Source organism: Eublepharis macularius, chromosome 5 (genome assembly GCF_028583425.1).
Source record: "Eublepharis macularius isolate TG4126 chromosome 5, MPM_Emac_v1.0, whole genome shotgun sequence".
Classification (NCBI taxonomy): domain Eukaryota; kingdom Metazoa; phylum Chordata; class Lepidosauria; order Squamata; family Eublepharidae; genus Eublepharis; species Eublepharis macularius.
Genome location: NC_072794.1, coordinates 59,895,925 through 59,912,470, shown reverse-complemented (window position 1 = coordinate 59,912,470; position 16,546 = coordinate 59,895,925). Strand labels below are relative to the sequence as shown.

The 16,546-nt window shown below is 39.5% G+C and overlaps 1 protein-coding gene across 1 annotated transcript in view; it reads right to left on the bottom strand.

Annotated features, from left to right (window-relative positions):
• The window catches only part of SYDE2 (synapse defective Rho GTPase homolog 2), a 75,534-nt gene that overhangs the window by 47,506 nt on the left and 11,482 nt on the right, over window positions 1–16,546 (bottom strand). Inside the window, exon 2 of the mRNA XM_054981133.1 lies at window positions 12,662–13,369. Within this exon, the coding sequence (XP_054837108.1) occupies window positions 12,662–13,369 (708 nt within the window). The remainder of the gene's footprint in view (window positions 1–12,661; window positions 13,370–16,546) is intronic.

Sequence of the window (16,546 nt, the reverse complement as noted above, 5' to 3'; positions counted from 1 at the left end):
TAAAATCCCCTGCCAGGATTATTTGTGAATAAGTCACTCCATCTAATTGCTTCTGTAATTCTTTTTAAAAAATTGTCTTTAGCTCCATTTGGTGCATAAATCCCTACTATTAGTGTCTTTTGGGAGTTCCAAATAATTTCGACTGCAAGATATCTGGCTTCAGAGTCACTAAATATCATTTTAGGTTGCAGCTCCTCCTTAATATATAACACAACTCCCCTTTTTTCTGTTTTGCTGTGGCGACAAAAAAATAACAAATTAGGAAAAGAATTTAAGTACTTTTGATCTTGTTTTTTTACATGGGTCTCTTGTAAACAAATTATATTACAACGTTGCTTGGATAGCCAATGAAAAATCGTTTTACGCTTGGAAGGTGAGTTAAGTCCGTTTACATTTCATGATACTACTTTACACTCCATAATCAAATTCTGGGTCTTTTAGGTAAGTCTTTATCATTGTCCAACAAGAACATCTCCATCTCATGCCGCGATCTGATAGTTCTCCTAGTTGCTTGAAATTCAAAACTCAGGCCCTCTGGAATCTCCCATCTGTATCTTATATTCAACTCTTTCAAAATCTGAGTCAGATCTCTATATTTTTTCCTTTCTATCAGGATTTTTTTAGGTAACTCCTTCATTATTCTCACCTTTTTCCTTCCATTACCAGTGGGTTTTGAAATTGCTTGCTCACAATATCTTCATTCATTTTTTTGGTAGTAAACTGCACAATCGTATCTCTAGGCAGATTTTTTTGAGCTGCATGAATTAATTCTGTATGCCACGCCCACGTCTTACGCTCTTCCATGGTTTTATTCAAGAATTCTACTAGTATTTCCGATATCTGTTCTTGGGCTACCTTCCCCTCCTCCTCCGGAACGCCACGAAATCTAAGTTGCCTCTCCATATATTTACATTCCATCACCGCCACTCTTTCATTCAAGCCTGTGGTTTCTGCTTTAAATGTAGTGGTTAGCTTCTCCGTCTTTTCTTCCACCTCGTTAACTTTTTGCTGCGTCGTCTGTAGTTCCTTCTTGACCTCGTCGATACTCTTTGTTAACTCCGCCACTTCAGATTTAATTGTCTCCTTGAGATCCTTCATCATCTCTTGTATTACATCTTTTAATTCTTTGTTGCCTTCAGCCACTTTCTTATCCAGATTATCAAATGCCGACTGCCAGTCCTTTTTCGACGTCGTGGGGCTTGATTTACTCTGCTCCCACGAGTCTGCTCTCTTTCGCAATTCTGTGGCTTAAATATTTAAGTTCCCAAATTAAATTTCTTGTTTTACTAGTATTTTGTCCAAAAGTTAGTGCTTTAACTGTCCAAAATGGTGGGCGTCTTTTCTCTATGGTTTTAAGTTGAAGCTTTGCCCTTACCCTTCTCCAAAATGGCCCACTTCCGGTTACAATGAGGCTTGCCCTTGCCCTCTTTCAAAATGGTGTACTTCCGCTTCCGCCTTTCCCTTCACAGTCGCTCTAACCTCACATCTCGATGTTTATGACGCACTTCCTGTTCCTTCCCCGTCGTCGCACCGCTACTTTCTCTCATGATGTTTCTCCGTTCCCACAGTTCGCTATCTCTTTAAACCACAGGTATGTAAATAATAATCCTTTCTTCGCCTCTAATTCTTTTCTAAAAGCTTCTTTTCATACAATTCTTTTACCGGGGTGAACTTAATTAGTCCTTTTAAACTTTCTACTCCAGTTTTCTGCTTGAATTTAAATCCTCTAATCCAATTACAGACTTGTAGAAGAGATAACGATCTTTACCTTGCCGGGTCTTTTCTGGGTTGTAAGCACTGTTTCAAATATTCAGATTAGTCCAAATTAGTTACTGAAGCTTGGGTACGGCGATCCTATGCCAACTCAATGACTCCAAAGCTGCTGCAGAGATTTCTGCCACCCTCAAGAGTGGGACCTCAAGGCTGGGAGGGAATCCTTTGCGCAGAACCCCCCTCAGCCAAGATCTACACGCCCTTGGGGTCTCAAGCGTTCTTGCCTGCTCTCCGCTTGAGAGCAGGGGGCCGTGGGTGATCTAGCACCCCACCAGCCCTGACAAACAGCAACTTGGACAGCTCAGCTCCCCGAGCTGCATCAGACCACCATGATTCCCAAGCTGGAAGTCCATACCTCACAGGGTTGTTGTGAGGATAAAATGGAGAAAAGAACAACATAAGGCACTTAGTATCCCCGCTGGGAAGAAAGGCAGGGTATAAATGTAGTAAACAGCCACAGCATCTGTGGCTGGCAAAACGTCAGGAACTACAACACCAAGACCACGGCTATACAGCCCGGAAAATCCACAACAGCCATCGTTCTCCGGCTGTGAAAGCCTTCGGCAATACATCAAATAAATTTTAACTTATCCTAAAAAGAAAGTCATGTAAAAAACTGCGGCCAAATTATCATCCCAATGTTTTAATATTAAGAGAGGTTTATGTGTGTCTAAATTTTAGCATTTTGTTTTCATGAAGCTTTGAACACTTAGGAACTATAATTTTCATTTTAAAAACTAAGATAAGAACAGTAAGGTGTTAATATTCCTTTTCAGTCTCCCCTAACTACAATTATTACTTTTCCTAATTTTTTAAGGAAGCCTTAAGAAAGCTAGGTATATTTCTGTAATTATTGTACCCAAATAGCTGAAACAAAACCACTTAAGATGAACATGCCTTTATCAACAAACAGCAGCTTATTTTCAGAAGAACTATGGTTGTTTAGACAAATTTTCCTTCAGTAAAGGCAGTTAATTTTTTTCTCCATTTAAATAAGCAGCCTGTTGCTTAACTCTAGAATGTCTGTAAGAAATGCAGTGTCCCATACAGAAGGGATCCATGCCAAGCAAGTGAAAGAGTGACTTTGAAATGTGAATGGTTTGCTACCTGCTGGGAACTGAACTCATGAAGAGTTTTTTACTGCCAGACAGTTCAAGACCTGGTTTTAAGTAGCTCTTCAGGAGGAATGGTTATGTTGCCAGGTTTAGAAATATGATGCAGAGTTGGAAGATAAAAGTTGCTTTCTCTGTAAAGAGCAGCCAGTGTGTTATTGGCCTCCTACTACTTTCAGAATTGAGGGAGGGAAGAAAGAGTAAAAAGCAAAGCTGCCTCCCAGCCACAGTCCCCATGACCCATTCTCCTTCCCTCCACATCATGTAGCAAACTTATCCCACATACCCCCATGCCAACACAGTGAAAGTTTCCTGGACTCCACCAATCAATGTTGTAGAGCTAGAGCAGGGATGACAAATGTTTCTTGCATGATAAAGTTTTACCCTTATTTACAAGGGATTCGTGGAATAACGCATACCCAGTGCTGTAAGAAAGTCTGTCAATTTGCTTCAACAGGTGGAGGACCTACTCCACAAGGACATGAGGGGCAGCATCTCATTACCCCTCCCTCACTATTTCTTCTTTCCCTTCTCTGAAAGCCCCCATACTCTCCCCCTTTCCTGCTCTCATTTCCATCTACTAGCCAATTTACCTTCATCTGCCTTCCTGTCTTCAGTTTTCCCTTCTTCCCTACCCTGGCAACCTCTACTATGGACCAGTGTGTGGAGGGAGTTGCCAGACTGGGCCCAGAAGTGCAGTGGGAAACCTGCAAGAACTCATGGAGGACACTTCATTTTTCCCATATGCATTTCCCTTCACTATTTCCTCTTTCCTACATCTGGCAACTCCTATATACTTACTTTCCTTTTTCCTTCTCTCCCAACCAACCAACCAACTTTTATTTGCTCCCCATCTTCTGCTATATTTATTATTTCAGTTTGACTTTCTCCAAAATGGAGACCAAAAGCAGGTCACACCATTCTTGTTACCGTTGCCAAGTCCCCTTACTCTCCTGGTGGGAAGGCAGGGTGGCACTTACCTTGTCTTTGCTCCTCACGTGCTCTCCTGCGCCTTTTTCAATGATGTCACTTCTGGGAAGGGATGTCATTGCGAAGGCACAGGAGCATGCATGTGCTTTGCAGTTGGCCCAAATTGGCTGTTGCAAGGTGTGGGAATGCTCTCAGTGGTGGCATGATGGCATCATTCTTGGGAAATGACCATCGTGAAGGTGTGGGAGTGCGTGCGTGCTTCGCGGTGGGCCAATCTGGGTCCCAAACTGGCCTGATTTGGCCTGTTTTGGGCACCAATCAGTTCACTGTGAAGCATGTGCGTGCTCAGGGCAGCATGATGACATCACTCCTGGGAATTAACATCGTTGTGCTGCCCAGGAGCATGCCCAGGAGGCCCATTCCTGCACCTTCCCTCCGCTGGCCAGGTGAGTGCTGGCGGCGGGCAGAGGGTGGAAGCAGGGATCCCCGCCAGCACCTGGGGACTGGCAACCCTTCCTTGCTTCCATTTTTATCCTCACAACAACCCTGTGAGGTAAATTAGGTTGTGAATTTTAAGTGATCCAAGGTCACCCAGCAAGCTTCCATAGCAGAGCAGGGATTTGAACCTGGGTATCTCTAAGATCCTAGTCTGAAGCTCTAACCATTACACCCTGGAGTGGTTGCTATTGAACAGTACCAAGCAGCTAGCTCTACATGAGTCATGCAAGTAATGTGGTATAAAGTTTCCCAGTGGTTGCTGCCAGGCTAAGCCTGGCCCCAATGAGTTCTCCTCCTCAGCAGACCTGAAAAGAGCCCTCACCCTTTCCTTTTCCTGAGAGAAACCAAGGCTTGAAGGCTAGCAATACTGTCATGGTGGCCTAGTAACCCCCACAATGGCCACTCCAGAGAGCATTCATTTTTTAAAGGTACAGGTGCTTTTTCTGTTATTTGGTGGGTCTCCACTCCAATTTATTTTTTTAAAGATTTCAAATTTCTCTGCCAACCTAGGGTTTTTTTTAGGTTTGTACAAAGATCTGACTTGTCTATTCATGGCTCTGATCTCTGGATTTAAGTATCCACCGGTTTGGCCATGATGAGAACTAGATATACTGATAAAAAGGTAATGTGCCAGTTAAAGCAATCTATGTATTGGGGTGTGTGGGGGGAGGGATGGCATTCAGGATTTTAAGCATCCTCCTCATTCACAATGGCTTCTGCCAGCTGGTGAAGAAAGTCACATATTCAGGGCTTTTTTTCAGCAGGAAAGCAGTGGAATGGAGTTCCGGCACCTCTCATGCCCAGTGGCCCCACCACCTGATCTCCAGACAGAGATCAGTTCTCCTGGAGGAAATGGCCATTTTGTAAGGGGGGGGGCGTATGTTTCTCCCTCATTTCCCTCTTGAGAGTTCCACCACCTCTTTTCCCAGAAAAAGCCCTGCATATATTTATCCTGGAGGTTCCTAAAAGAAATATAAAACAAGCCTAAATTTAAGGAGCTATCTGTCACAAGAATCTCATTTAATATATGCTTGAGATCTATGTACTGCATGCACTATAGCATAAATATACTTATGGCTGCTATTTTAACGTCCTAACTTTTTTCTTGTGACTAGGGGTAGACTTGCAATGATAATATTGTGTATTCAGAGCATGGTGGTGAATTAAAGGTTATGAACCACCACACTAAAATTTATCAAATGGCAAGTGAACCCAGAGGAATTTTACTCTATTTGGCAGCAGGGTGGATTTGATTTAAATCAAACTGATTTAAATCACGATTTAAATCACTAGTCATTAAGGCTTGATTTAAATCATAGTTTTCTACATAAAGACTAATTCTTGCTGGTATAACTTTAATATGCAAGTAGATGCCTGCCTTACCGATAGGTAAAGGAACTTCATTAAAGTATTCCCAAACTGGGTCTCTTTTACGGCCTGCTGCCATTATAGGTATTTTCCTCCAAGGAAAGAATGCGATAAACCTCAGGTCATACACACAAAAGATCCAAAGACTTGTGCAGTATTGTGCTCAAAAAGTTTCACTTTCATTTTGTACTGCTTGCCCCTCCCTCCTCACACTTAGGCCGTCGTCACACGGGCTTTTATTTAGCACTAAAATGGCGCTATTTACCGGCAAACACCCACCTTATTCCAACACTGTAGCGATTTTCTCTTCTGCTTTGTGCTTGATAGTCGCGCTATTTTGTGCCTCAGTGTGAATACCTCACATCGATGTATTTCGCCTCGCAACATCCTATGCCCTCCCTTCAATCCCAGAATCCATTTCTTCCTGCAAATCTTCTTTTTTTTATTTTATTATGTCCTTATAACGCCATAACACAATGCAAACTTTCTGCTGAAGTAAAAATGACTCAATCGCCATGGCAGAGTCTTCAGCAATGGGGATCACGTCAGACAGGGAGTTTTCTGCGGGCAAAGGGCTATTTATATAATTTCAAAGCTGGAAAAACAAAAGGGTCGTAATGTTTTGCTCTAACGGAATGTTTATATGCTGTTATTTTGTTATAGCGGAATTAAACACCAGAATAATTAAAAAAGGGGGGGAGGAGCTGCTTCTGTGCGGTTAGAGAGAACAGAACAGAGTGCTTCGGTGTGGACAGCTGGTGGCGCGAAGAGCCGTTAGATGACCCAAAGAAACATTACTGTGCCGACAACAGGTAGGACGCTATATGCTGTAAATTTAACGGAAGAGATGCCCGTGTGACGACGGCCTTAGTTTCTTCTTGTGCAGATCTATTCCACTCCAAACAATCAGAAAAATATGGTTTCTATTCACTGAACTTCTTGAAACTTAGCACTGGAGGGGATGATTCTGTCTTCATAGGTTTGTAGAACAATAGGATTAAGGTCTTTTTCTCAACTCTGTTCATGTTATAATATTTTTGCTGTGAAGAAGAGGCATGTGATCTCTGCTGAGCTGACACAAATTCAGTTTTGAGAACTGCAAAACCAAGCATCTGTGATAATATCTTGTAGGCAGAGAAACTGCCCAATAATCTTACAAAAACCTCTGGAGGAGCATGACATTGTGAATGGATTAATGGAATTTATTTACCAAAAAAATTAAACATATACAGCCTTATTCTACATAATTAAAAACTAATCTTTATTTCATGATGGAATAACCTTTGGATGGTAATATATTTTCCTCAAAAAGCATTTTATTTAAAAAAATCCAATTTAAATCAAAAAAATCCGATTTAAATTTAAAAAATCCGATTTAAATAAAAAAAATCTGATTTTTTTGATTTTTTTAAAAAAATCATTGATTTTTTTATCCACCCTGTTTGGCAGCCATTTATTAATATATTCACCTAGACCAATGATCCTCAATCTTGTTAAGCCTACAGTCACTTTTGGAATTTTGAGACAGGGTAGTGAATGCAATCACAAAATGGCTGCTACAGGAGAGGAGCCTATCACTAAATGTTAGGAACTTCCAAGCTAAGCATCCTCCAACAATGGACTGAGGCAGCTGCTTCTAATATAAAGGCAGTATCTCCTGGGCTCTCTTGAAGCACCTCCTGCACCAAGAAGGCAGAATAGGTCTTTGCCATGGCAAAAGAGATGCTATTTGGTTTCACTTCCTCACCTACCACCACCCCGAAAAGAAACAGGGTTTTGCTCTCTCAGCGGACACAGAGAGAACTTTCCAAGTCTCAGGTGGTTGCTGTATTGGTCTGCAGTAGAAGAGCAACATTTGAGTCCAGTAGTATGTTATAGACCAACAAGATTTTTCAGGGTATAAGCTTTCAAAAGCCAAGGTTCCATCATCATATACAATTAGGTCTGTGTCCAATGTAAGGGTACAGAGCTGTCCAAAATGAACTTCGTATTTGATTAATAAGCCAGTTGATAGGCAGTGGTGTGAAGTTTTTTTTACTGTTTTATTCAAAATTCTTTGCATTTTATTCCCAAGACTCAAGAAGCAAGTAGGTGCCAGAAAACACACTAGTAGTTGTCCTGCTATCTCTAGATACCATGCTGGAGTTCACTGACCTAGACAAAATTCAATCTCTTCCTCCAAAATAATCTTGGTAATTTTGGAAATATTCAGTAACTAAACAAAGAATACTGTTCTCCTTACATTGTTATTCTCTTGCTGATATGTAATTTTAAACTCTCAGTATATTTGAATCATTTTGCTAAGTCAAATTGTTTATTTTATTGTTTCTGTTAGCAAGTCAGCCTTGTTTCTGTTAGCAAGTTAGCAGTTAAGGTTTTGGTACTAACCTATAAAGCCCTATGCAGACTGGGACCTGCGTATCTTCGGGACTGCCTCTCCCCATATGTGCCCCAGAGGACACTTCGATTTAGCAATAGACAGCTGTTAATGGTCCCTGGCCCCAGGGAGGCCTGCCAAGTGTCAACCAGAGCCAGGGTCCAACCTGGTGGAACACTCTGTCTAATGAGACCAGGGCCCAGCAGGATCCGTTATCTTTCCATCGGGCCTGTAAGACGGAGCTGTTCCACCAGGCATTTGGTTGATGCTGGGTAGGGTCCCCGCCAGACAAATAGAGTAGAATGGGGCCCTCCCTACCAGAACATCCACCTCCAAAAAGAAATTTCTCTCTTTTGAATTATCTCTAGTGACAGTTGGAAATGGATTAATTGAACTATTTTGTGCTTCTTTGTATTTGTATTTTAAATATTTATATTGTATTTATTGTGTTTTAAACTATGGTCCGCAAGTTTTTAACATGTACTAATGTACTCCACCCTGAGCCTGCCAGTATGGGGAGAGCTGAATAGGAATTGAAACAAACAAACAAATAAATACTGAATAGTTACTTCTGAGTAAACAAACTGGATCCCCCTGCATGACATATGGGTTCATCAACAACAGTTAAGAAAGATCAAGGATTATGAAAGCATAAACATTTGAAATATTCATTAGTTCACTGCCAGTGATGGCATAAAGGCTTCTGTTAACTAGAGGTGCACATAAAAACTGTTTTCTTACAGTAAGGCATCCATGCTCAATAGGCTAATATGAAAGGAAGTGAACAGAATATTTCAGATTCATAGACACACAGCATAAAAGCTTTTTCATAACCATCTTCTCCAATTCAGAATTTTTTTTAATGATAACTGATTGGTAAACAGGAATTATTTCCTGTGATTTAAACCTATGAAGACTTACAGATGCTGCTTCATAGCAACAGAATATGCTATCCAGTATTCCACATTAGTACAAAACAGAGCCTATTTGCCCCGCTGTCCTTTATGCAGTAAATTTGTCTTGAGTTGTCATTTCAACTTTGACTGAAATTAACTGTAGACACTTTAAAAGGATTAAAAGAATCACTAAGCTCTCCACAGCAATAAAGCCAATTACTTAACAGCAGGGACTCACTTAATCAATTAATGCATTCAATGTGATCACTATTCAACACACAAGCTGCATTTAAAATAGCTTCATTAACTGAATACACAGGAAACTGTAATGGACTAATTTGCAATCAATTCCATCATGGTTCGTTACAGGTACACATAATCAAAGGTTAATCTTAATTTAGTTAAGCAACAGATTTTCTTCTAAAATAGAAAAGCCTGTACTAAGCTTTCTCCCTAATAAAAAAGAATCTTACATACCATAGGACATTTATTAATATTAACAATGGCTATGTATGTTTTAAGAAATTTATTGCTGAATACATTTCTAAAGAAAATCTGTATCTTCCCAATAAAATATACCAAACAATCCTGAATCTATAATCCAAAATATATCAGTTCATTCAACTTGAATTTGTCTTTCCATGTTTTACCTTTCTCTGTTATGTAGTTTTTAACAATTTACCCATGTTGTATTTCATATTGTAAACAGTTTTGTTAATAATTGAAATAAAAATAATGTTTTTAAAAAAGAAATTTATTGCTGAAAGAATGCACCATTTCTGCAACAATCATACTTTCATTTTGAAATTGGCAAAGTAATTACTATTACCAAATTAATAGAAGCTACTGACTAGCATTCCTTGATTTCTCAAGAAATCCATACTGCTGCAGCGTATCTTTCAGGCCCATCAAAAAAATGCATGTAGGATCTCTTACCCATTCCCTAAGTAGCTAAAGTTGATTTTAGATCCAGAGGAGTTAGCCGTGTTAGTCTGTAGTAGCAAAATCAAAAAGAGTCCAGTAGCACCTTTAAGACTAACCAATTTTATTGTAGCATAAGCTTTCGAGAATCAAGTTCTCTTCGTCAGATGCATAGTACAGAAACTGGTCAATTTAGAACCTTCTTAATGTGTTCAATGCATTGACAGCTCCATTAAGAAATATATTCAGTTATACAGCCTGTTCTAAGAAATGTGTAGATAAAACACAGTAAATGTCACTTAAACAAAAATAAAAAAGACAACTGATCTTGTTTTGTAAGTCATGGTCAGTTCTGAAATATAAGCCGGAATTTCAGTAAAAGCAACTACTGGAGAGATTTTTCTACATGAGCAAGTTAAAATCAGAAGTCTTCTCTAAAAACAACTGGGAGACATGTAAACCAAAGTTTAAATATGAAGATACAAAATGAAACTAGAAATGGTAACACAGAAACACTAACATGTGACACACAAAAGGAGGCTCATCTTCACCTATGTTGTGACAGGTTTATAGCCTATATGTGTGCACCGTGCAGCAGTGAGATAAAATAGTTTGGCATGGTTTAGCGCACTGTACTTGGAGACCGTGGTTTAAGACCCCATTCAGTTTCAAAGCAAGTCATTTTCTCTCTCTTTTTCATTACAACTCATTTAATGGCGAGGATTACCTATCCCTGTACTTAAAATGGAAGGATTAAGCATTTATATACAAATCTTCTATTTTTCTACTACAAAAATTACAGTTAGGTACATTGGTACAACTCATGCTATAAGCCATCAGGACCTATGAGGAAGGCTCTTTCATGGATATTTTCCATTGATCTTTACTGGGACTGTACTTCCTTTTCTGAGGATGAGCTATAATTTCAAACGTGGGTTAACCATTTACCTCTTCTAGAAGGGATATAAAATTAATCTGAAGTGGATTTTCATTTCACTACCAGTTTCACTCATATAAGAGCTAACTGGCATGCAATGCCCCCATAACCACCACCACTCTGCAATTAAAACTTAGGGCCAAGCTACAAGTGACGAATGACACAGGTTGGACACTTGTCAGCTTCCCTCAAGTTTTGATGGGAAATGTAGGCATCCTGGTCTTGCAGTTTGGCTCTCCGACTGCTATCCACTGGACTTTTCAACTGTCACTTCGCCAAGCTGCCTACATTTCCCATCAAAACTTGAGGGAAGCTGACAAGTGTCTAACCTGTGTCATTTGTCACTTGTAGCTTGGTCCTTAGTCATTTAAAAATCGCTGTGCCACCTATAACCTGCATCTCCCTCTTATGCATATTCTGAAACAATTTTCCAAGTCTAATACTAATCTTAGAACCCTTTTCTACAGCAACAGAGGCTGAGAACTTGATTTATACAAAATAATCTTTTAAATGTCAAGTCAGTGACACCCTTATAATTAATTGTAAATGTAGTTAATTGTAACTGCTATGCCTTGTGACCCAAATGGAAAGACATGGCATCCACAGCGCATCTAACTTATAGCACACAGAATACTGGATGGGTAGGAAAATGGTAGGAAAATTGGAAGGCATGAGGTTGGATCCAGGCTAAATATTCTAACAGCAAAATGGAACTTTCCTGCCTCCCTCCTCCTTCTGCAGCCCACTGTTCTTTGAAAACTAAGGAAGAGGGGACACTGTGGAATGACATGGAGGGTGGTATGCTGTAGGAAAGGGGAATAAATGGAAACTGCCAATTTAGTCTCGATTTGAGCCATACAATGCCATTCTTCAATGGACTTAGAGAAGGGTGTAACTCTGCTTAGGATGACCATGTGAGAACAAACACTTTCAGAATATCAAGCCCAATTCTGATGGCAGTATGTTCAGACTAAACATACTTTTGCTCTACAGCATTAAATTCTAAAAACAAAATTATGCAAGTTTGCAGTGGAAGCCAGTTGGGCATAACACTACCCTCTGACATCAGAGACCTTCTACTCTTACTATTCCCAGAGCAACTTTATGGGTTTACATTATTAATCAAGTGGCAAAACAATGCACAAATGTACACTTGGTGCTTAAAACAAAGTGGGCAGGCTACCTGAAGCATGAGAAGTGCCAATGTGACAGACATCCATTTTTGATTAGCTAGTACACAGTCTGTTATCCAAAGGGTAAAAGTAGGGCACAGCTAGGTTCACTCCAGAGCTCCAGGATGTACTAAGGACTGTCTTTATACATTTAGCTTACCTTTACCCTAAGGACTGGATTTTAGGCACTGTTACTTAGTAAGCATCATAGAAATTTGTAGACTCTGGACACGCAAAGATCATGCTGTATCAGCTGACTCATACATTAGTACTATATGTACAAACATCTGCCTGTGCAAGTGCTCTACTTGCATTAGTCATCATTTCCACAAATACTGTATGAACTCAACTTTCAGGACAACAGATTCCACACACCCTAATAACATAACTACCCCTTTAAGCAGGAACATGTACATACATACAGGCTGTCAAATCGCAACCGACTTATTGCGACTCTAGCAAGGGGCTTTCAAGGCAAGTGAGAAGCAGAGATGGTTTACTATTGCCTTCCTCTTTAGAGTCTTCCTTGGTGGTCCTCCATCCAAGTACTGACCCTGATTAGCACCCAAGATCTAACAAGATTGGGCTGTATCATACTGCACCCCTTCTCTAAGCGGGAATACTAAATGCAGTATTTATAAGCTCGGCAGAAAGTTAGACATTAACATGTCTCTTACCTCCTGAAGGACCTTTTAATGTAGAATTATCCTCCATGACAAATCCACTCAGAGTAGAGCATGCAGGCTTTGGCTTCTGTACTTGCAAAAGTTCCATGGAATGGACACAATTGACTTGACTAATTTCCCTGGGCTGAGCATCTCCAATACAGTTGAAAGACTGTGGAAAACCTTCATTATGTGCTGCATCTTTAATCGAGTAATTTGCAGAGGAAGTCTTGCAATTCATGGCTTGGGAATCTGAATTGCCAGCATTGTTATGAACAAAACAAGAGAAGTCAGGCTCATCATCTTCAGGGATGGGATTGTACCATATTTCTCCTTCATCATCTGCATCATTCTCATCACCAAATTCTAGAGTATGGTTTTGTAGTGCCAAAGGGCTTGCTTCATTCACAGCAACATGTGCAGAACCAACTCTTCTGTTAGGGCATTCATACCCTAGAAGTTTGGGGAAAGTCTGAGGCATTTTGGGCTCGAGCAAAGGACTGGGAGATTTGAATAGCTGGTGAGTTTCTCCTGAAATTTTCTTATAAGAATTTCCTTTCTCCAGATTAGGTACTCTTGGGGAACTCTGATGTAACCAATTTCGTTTCTTAGATACCGTGATGCTAGCAATTTGAGGCTTACACTCAGCAATTTCACTAGATTTAAAGTTCTTAAGTTCTCTTCTGTTCATGGAAGGTATGTAAACATTTTCAATCAAATCTGGTATGGAAAAAAAGAAGCAATTATTTAGAACATTTGTCATGTTTTGAGTACATCATTGCAATCATGTTTGTATTAACTGTTATGGAAGCTATCATGTACACAATGCAATCAACTTTCCCTGATCAAACTCCTGGGAAGTTGAGTTGAAAAATGAAAAGTCAAACTGTGCATTCATGGCAAGCAAGCTTATATATATTTTACGGGAAGAAGTTACGAGGATAAGTGAGGAGGGATTTTGTCCGTTCATGACAGCCTCCTAAAGTCTGGCTTCACAACAGAGTTAAAAACACTATTTGGGGTTAGTACTTTTGGTAACATCTGCAACCAGAAACTTTTCCCTCCTTCCTTATACCAATGGGGTAAAGAAGTTGGTTTCCCTTGCTCTGGAGAATTCAAGCATTAATGTACTTTACTTGCAGCACATGGAGAAAGTACACAGCTATTTCTATCAGAAAGCATAATTAGGCATAACACTACCCTTGGGCTTACCATATAAACCAACTCAATCATGTGGAATGTCCCTGCAGCACCACCGTACCCCACAAGAAATAGCTGCTGGCAGTGGCGGAAAAGGTTCTGTGTGATTGGCCTGACGGATACTGTCAACTGAACACAAATACTGTGTGGCATATTAATGGAACCATCACCCAATGGCCAACATTTGATTGTGCCCCCAGACTGCCAAAATTATAAAATATAACATAAGTATAGTATAATGGAGTACTTAAAAACTTCGTACAGATATTGATATCCAATTTTTCTTTTATAAAGGACATTTCTGAAAGCATTAAACACTACACTATGCTATTTTTTGCTTAGATGTAATACCTCAACTAAAATATCACCAAATAATGAATAAACTTTTTTAGCTTCCCAGAACTCTTCATTAGGCTACTACAACTTTACATGCAGAGTCATCATTTTTGTCCCATCAAGGCTACAGTCTTAAGCATCTTTACAAGAAGTATTTGAACTGGCTCTCAAACACTGGCTGAATCCACACTTACTGGCATAGCGCTAAACAGTTGGAATGATAGTGTCTTCCTGGCATTTTTTCTGACGTCATCGCACCATGAGAGCGGCATCATGGCGCGATGATGTCAGAAAAAGCACCAGGAAGATGCTATCATTCCGACTGTTTAGCACTATGCTGGTAAGTGTGGATTCAGCCATTAGTTAATTTACTAGTACAGCCACTCTAAGCAGATTTACACTCTTCTGAGCTCAATGATTTTAATGGACTTAGAAGGATGTAAGATAGCAGTGTAGGACTTACCTTTGAATGAACATAAATAAGTTTGCAAATATCTTTAATGCTTTCATGCATTTTCAGTCCAATCCTAAGCAACTATCAGAACTAATGATTTAATTGGAACTTATGCCAAAGATTATAGCCACATAGCCTTAACCCTAAACACATTTACTGAATGTAAGCTCCACTGTGTATAGTGGGTCTGACTCCCAAGAAAGTATGCTTAGGAATGACAACCTTAGTTTTACAGAAAGCCTAGTTCAGGTTAAGTTGAAAATCCAAAGGGAAAGAATAGGGCACACACTGGCATTCAATGGATATTGGGATCAACACTTCATGACCTCACAGTGTGTTTGGCATTTTTAATGGAAAATATTCCATTACCCCTGAGGTCACTATGTACACAGTCCAAATCAGTGGAGTACTTTAGGCTTCAAAATAATTGCCACTGAATTGATGAGCAGGCAAGGCAGAGTGAATTAAAGTATTTTTGGAGGGGAGGTGGAGACCCCAAAGGACTAGAGCAGCACACTGCAACTGGCTAGAAGGCCTGAAAGGAGCTACTGTTTCCACCTAAAGCTAAAAACCCTGACCAAAACAGCACTCCAGAGTCAACAGAAGAACTCCTTTGCTGCTTTAACTTTATTAAAGGCCTATAAACATCGTATGGCACTCAAATTTCACCATGTAGCATTCCACACATGCAGCATTCAAAATAATCAGAGGAAAAAGGGTGAAAAAGGGCAGACAGGATGACATATTTGGATGGTTAAATACTCAAATCTGACCAGACACAAAAGAGCAAAAAAAAAAAAAGTCTCGATAGAATGACGAGCGATACTAGGATCATGTCAGAACTTGCATCAGATTCCAAGTCAGTGTATATACACTGCAAAAAGAGAATTTGCCTCCCCACATATCAACAGTTAATGACATCTCTTAACATCTCTGTTCATTTAGTGAGCACACTGCAGTGTAGTTTTCATGGTCTAACAAGAAATAAAGAGGCTAGCTTTCATCCAGCACAATACTGGGTACCTTGTAGGAGAAGAGCATTCACAGTTAAGACTGATGGATCAGGCCTATTTAAGATGAACGTTTCAAAAGATCTGCTCCTTTCACACCTAAAAAAATGTTTAACCCCCCCCCACACACACACACACCTTACACCCTACAATATTCTATACCTAAGGCATAATGGCCAAGAAAACTAACACACTTATATAATCATGGACATTCACTCCATTCAGTTGTCATATCCAACACACGGGGGGGGGGGGGGGGGAATTAGCAAAGCAGTTAAATTGTGCTAAAATTTAGCATGTCTACTTAAACACTGCTCTTTTCTCTAGGTCAGTTACTTGAACCATCCCTAGACCTTCCTTCAATGATCAGTTAATAAACGGTTGGTTGCCTTATTTATTGTGCCTCTAAAGGATATTTAACATTCTTATTTATTTATTATTTATAAATTATGTTAATTTAAAAACAATAAAACAGAATACTTCCCAACAGTCAAAGTTAAGATGAAGAATGATAACAAAAATGTAATTCAATTCATTTAACATTACCAGTATTATGTGTTTATAAGTACACATAGCAACTAGACAACACATAATGCACACATTTAAATAAGGATTAAATCTTTTACAATACCATCCACCAAATACAGTAAGTGTAGTATGTTGTTTATAAAGATGACTGCTCAGGGCATTGGTTTTTGTGTTCTGTTATTACTTAACCACAGCAACAAGCCACTATTATATGAGGCAAATGATATTTTCTATATAACAATCCTTACTTCTGAAACAAGCTTATTTATTTTGCCATGACAACTCAAGCCTATACAATTAACAGATAGCTTGTAATTATACTCATTTTAACCTTCCTATGCCTGTAAAACAATACACAGAATGTAATAT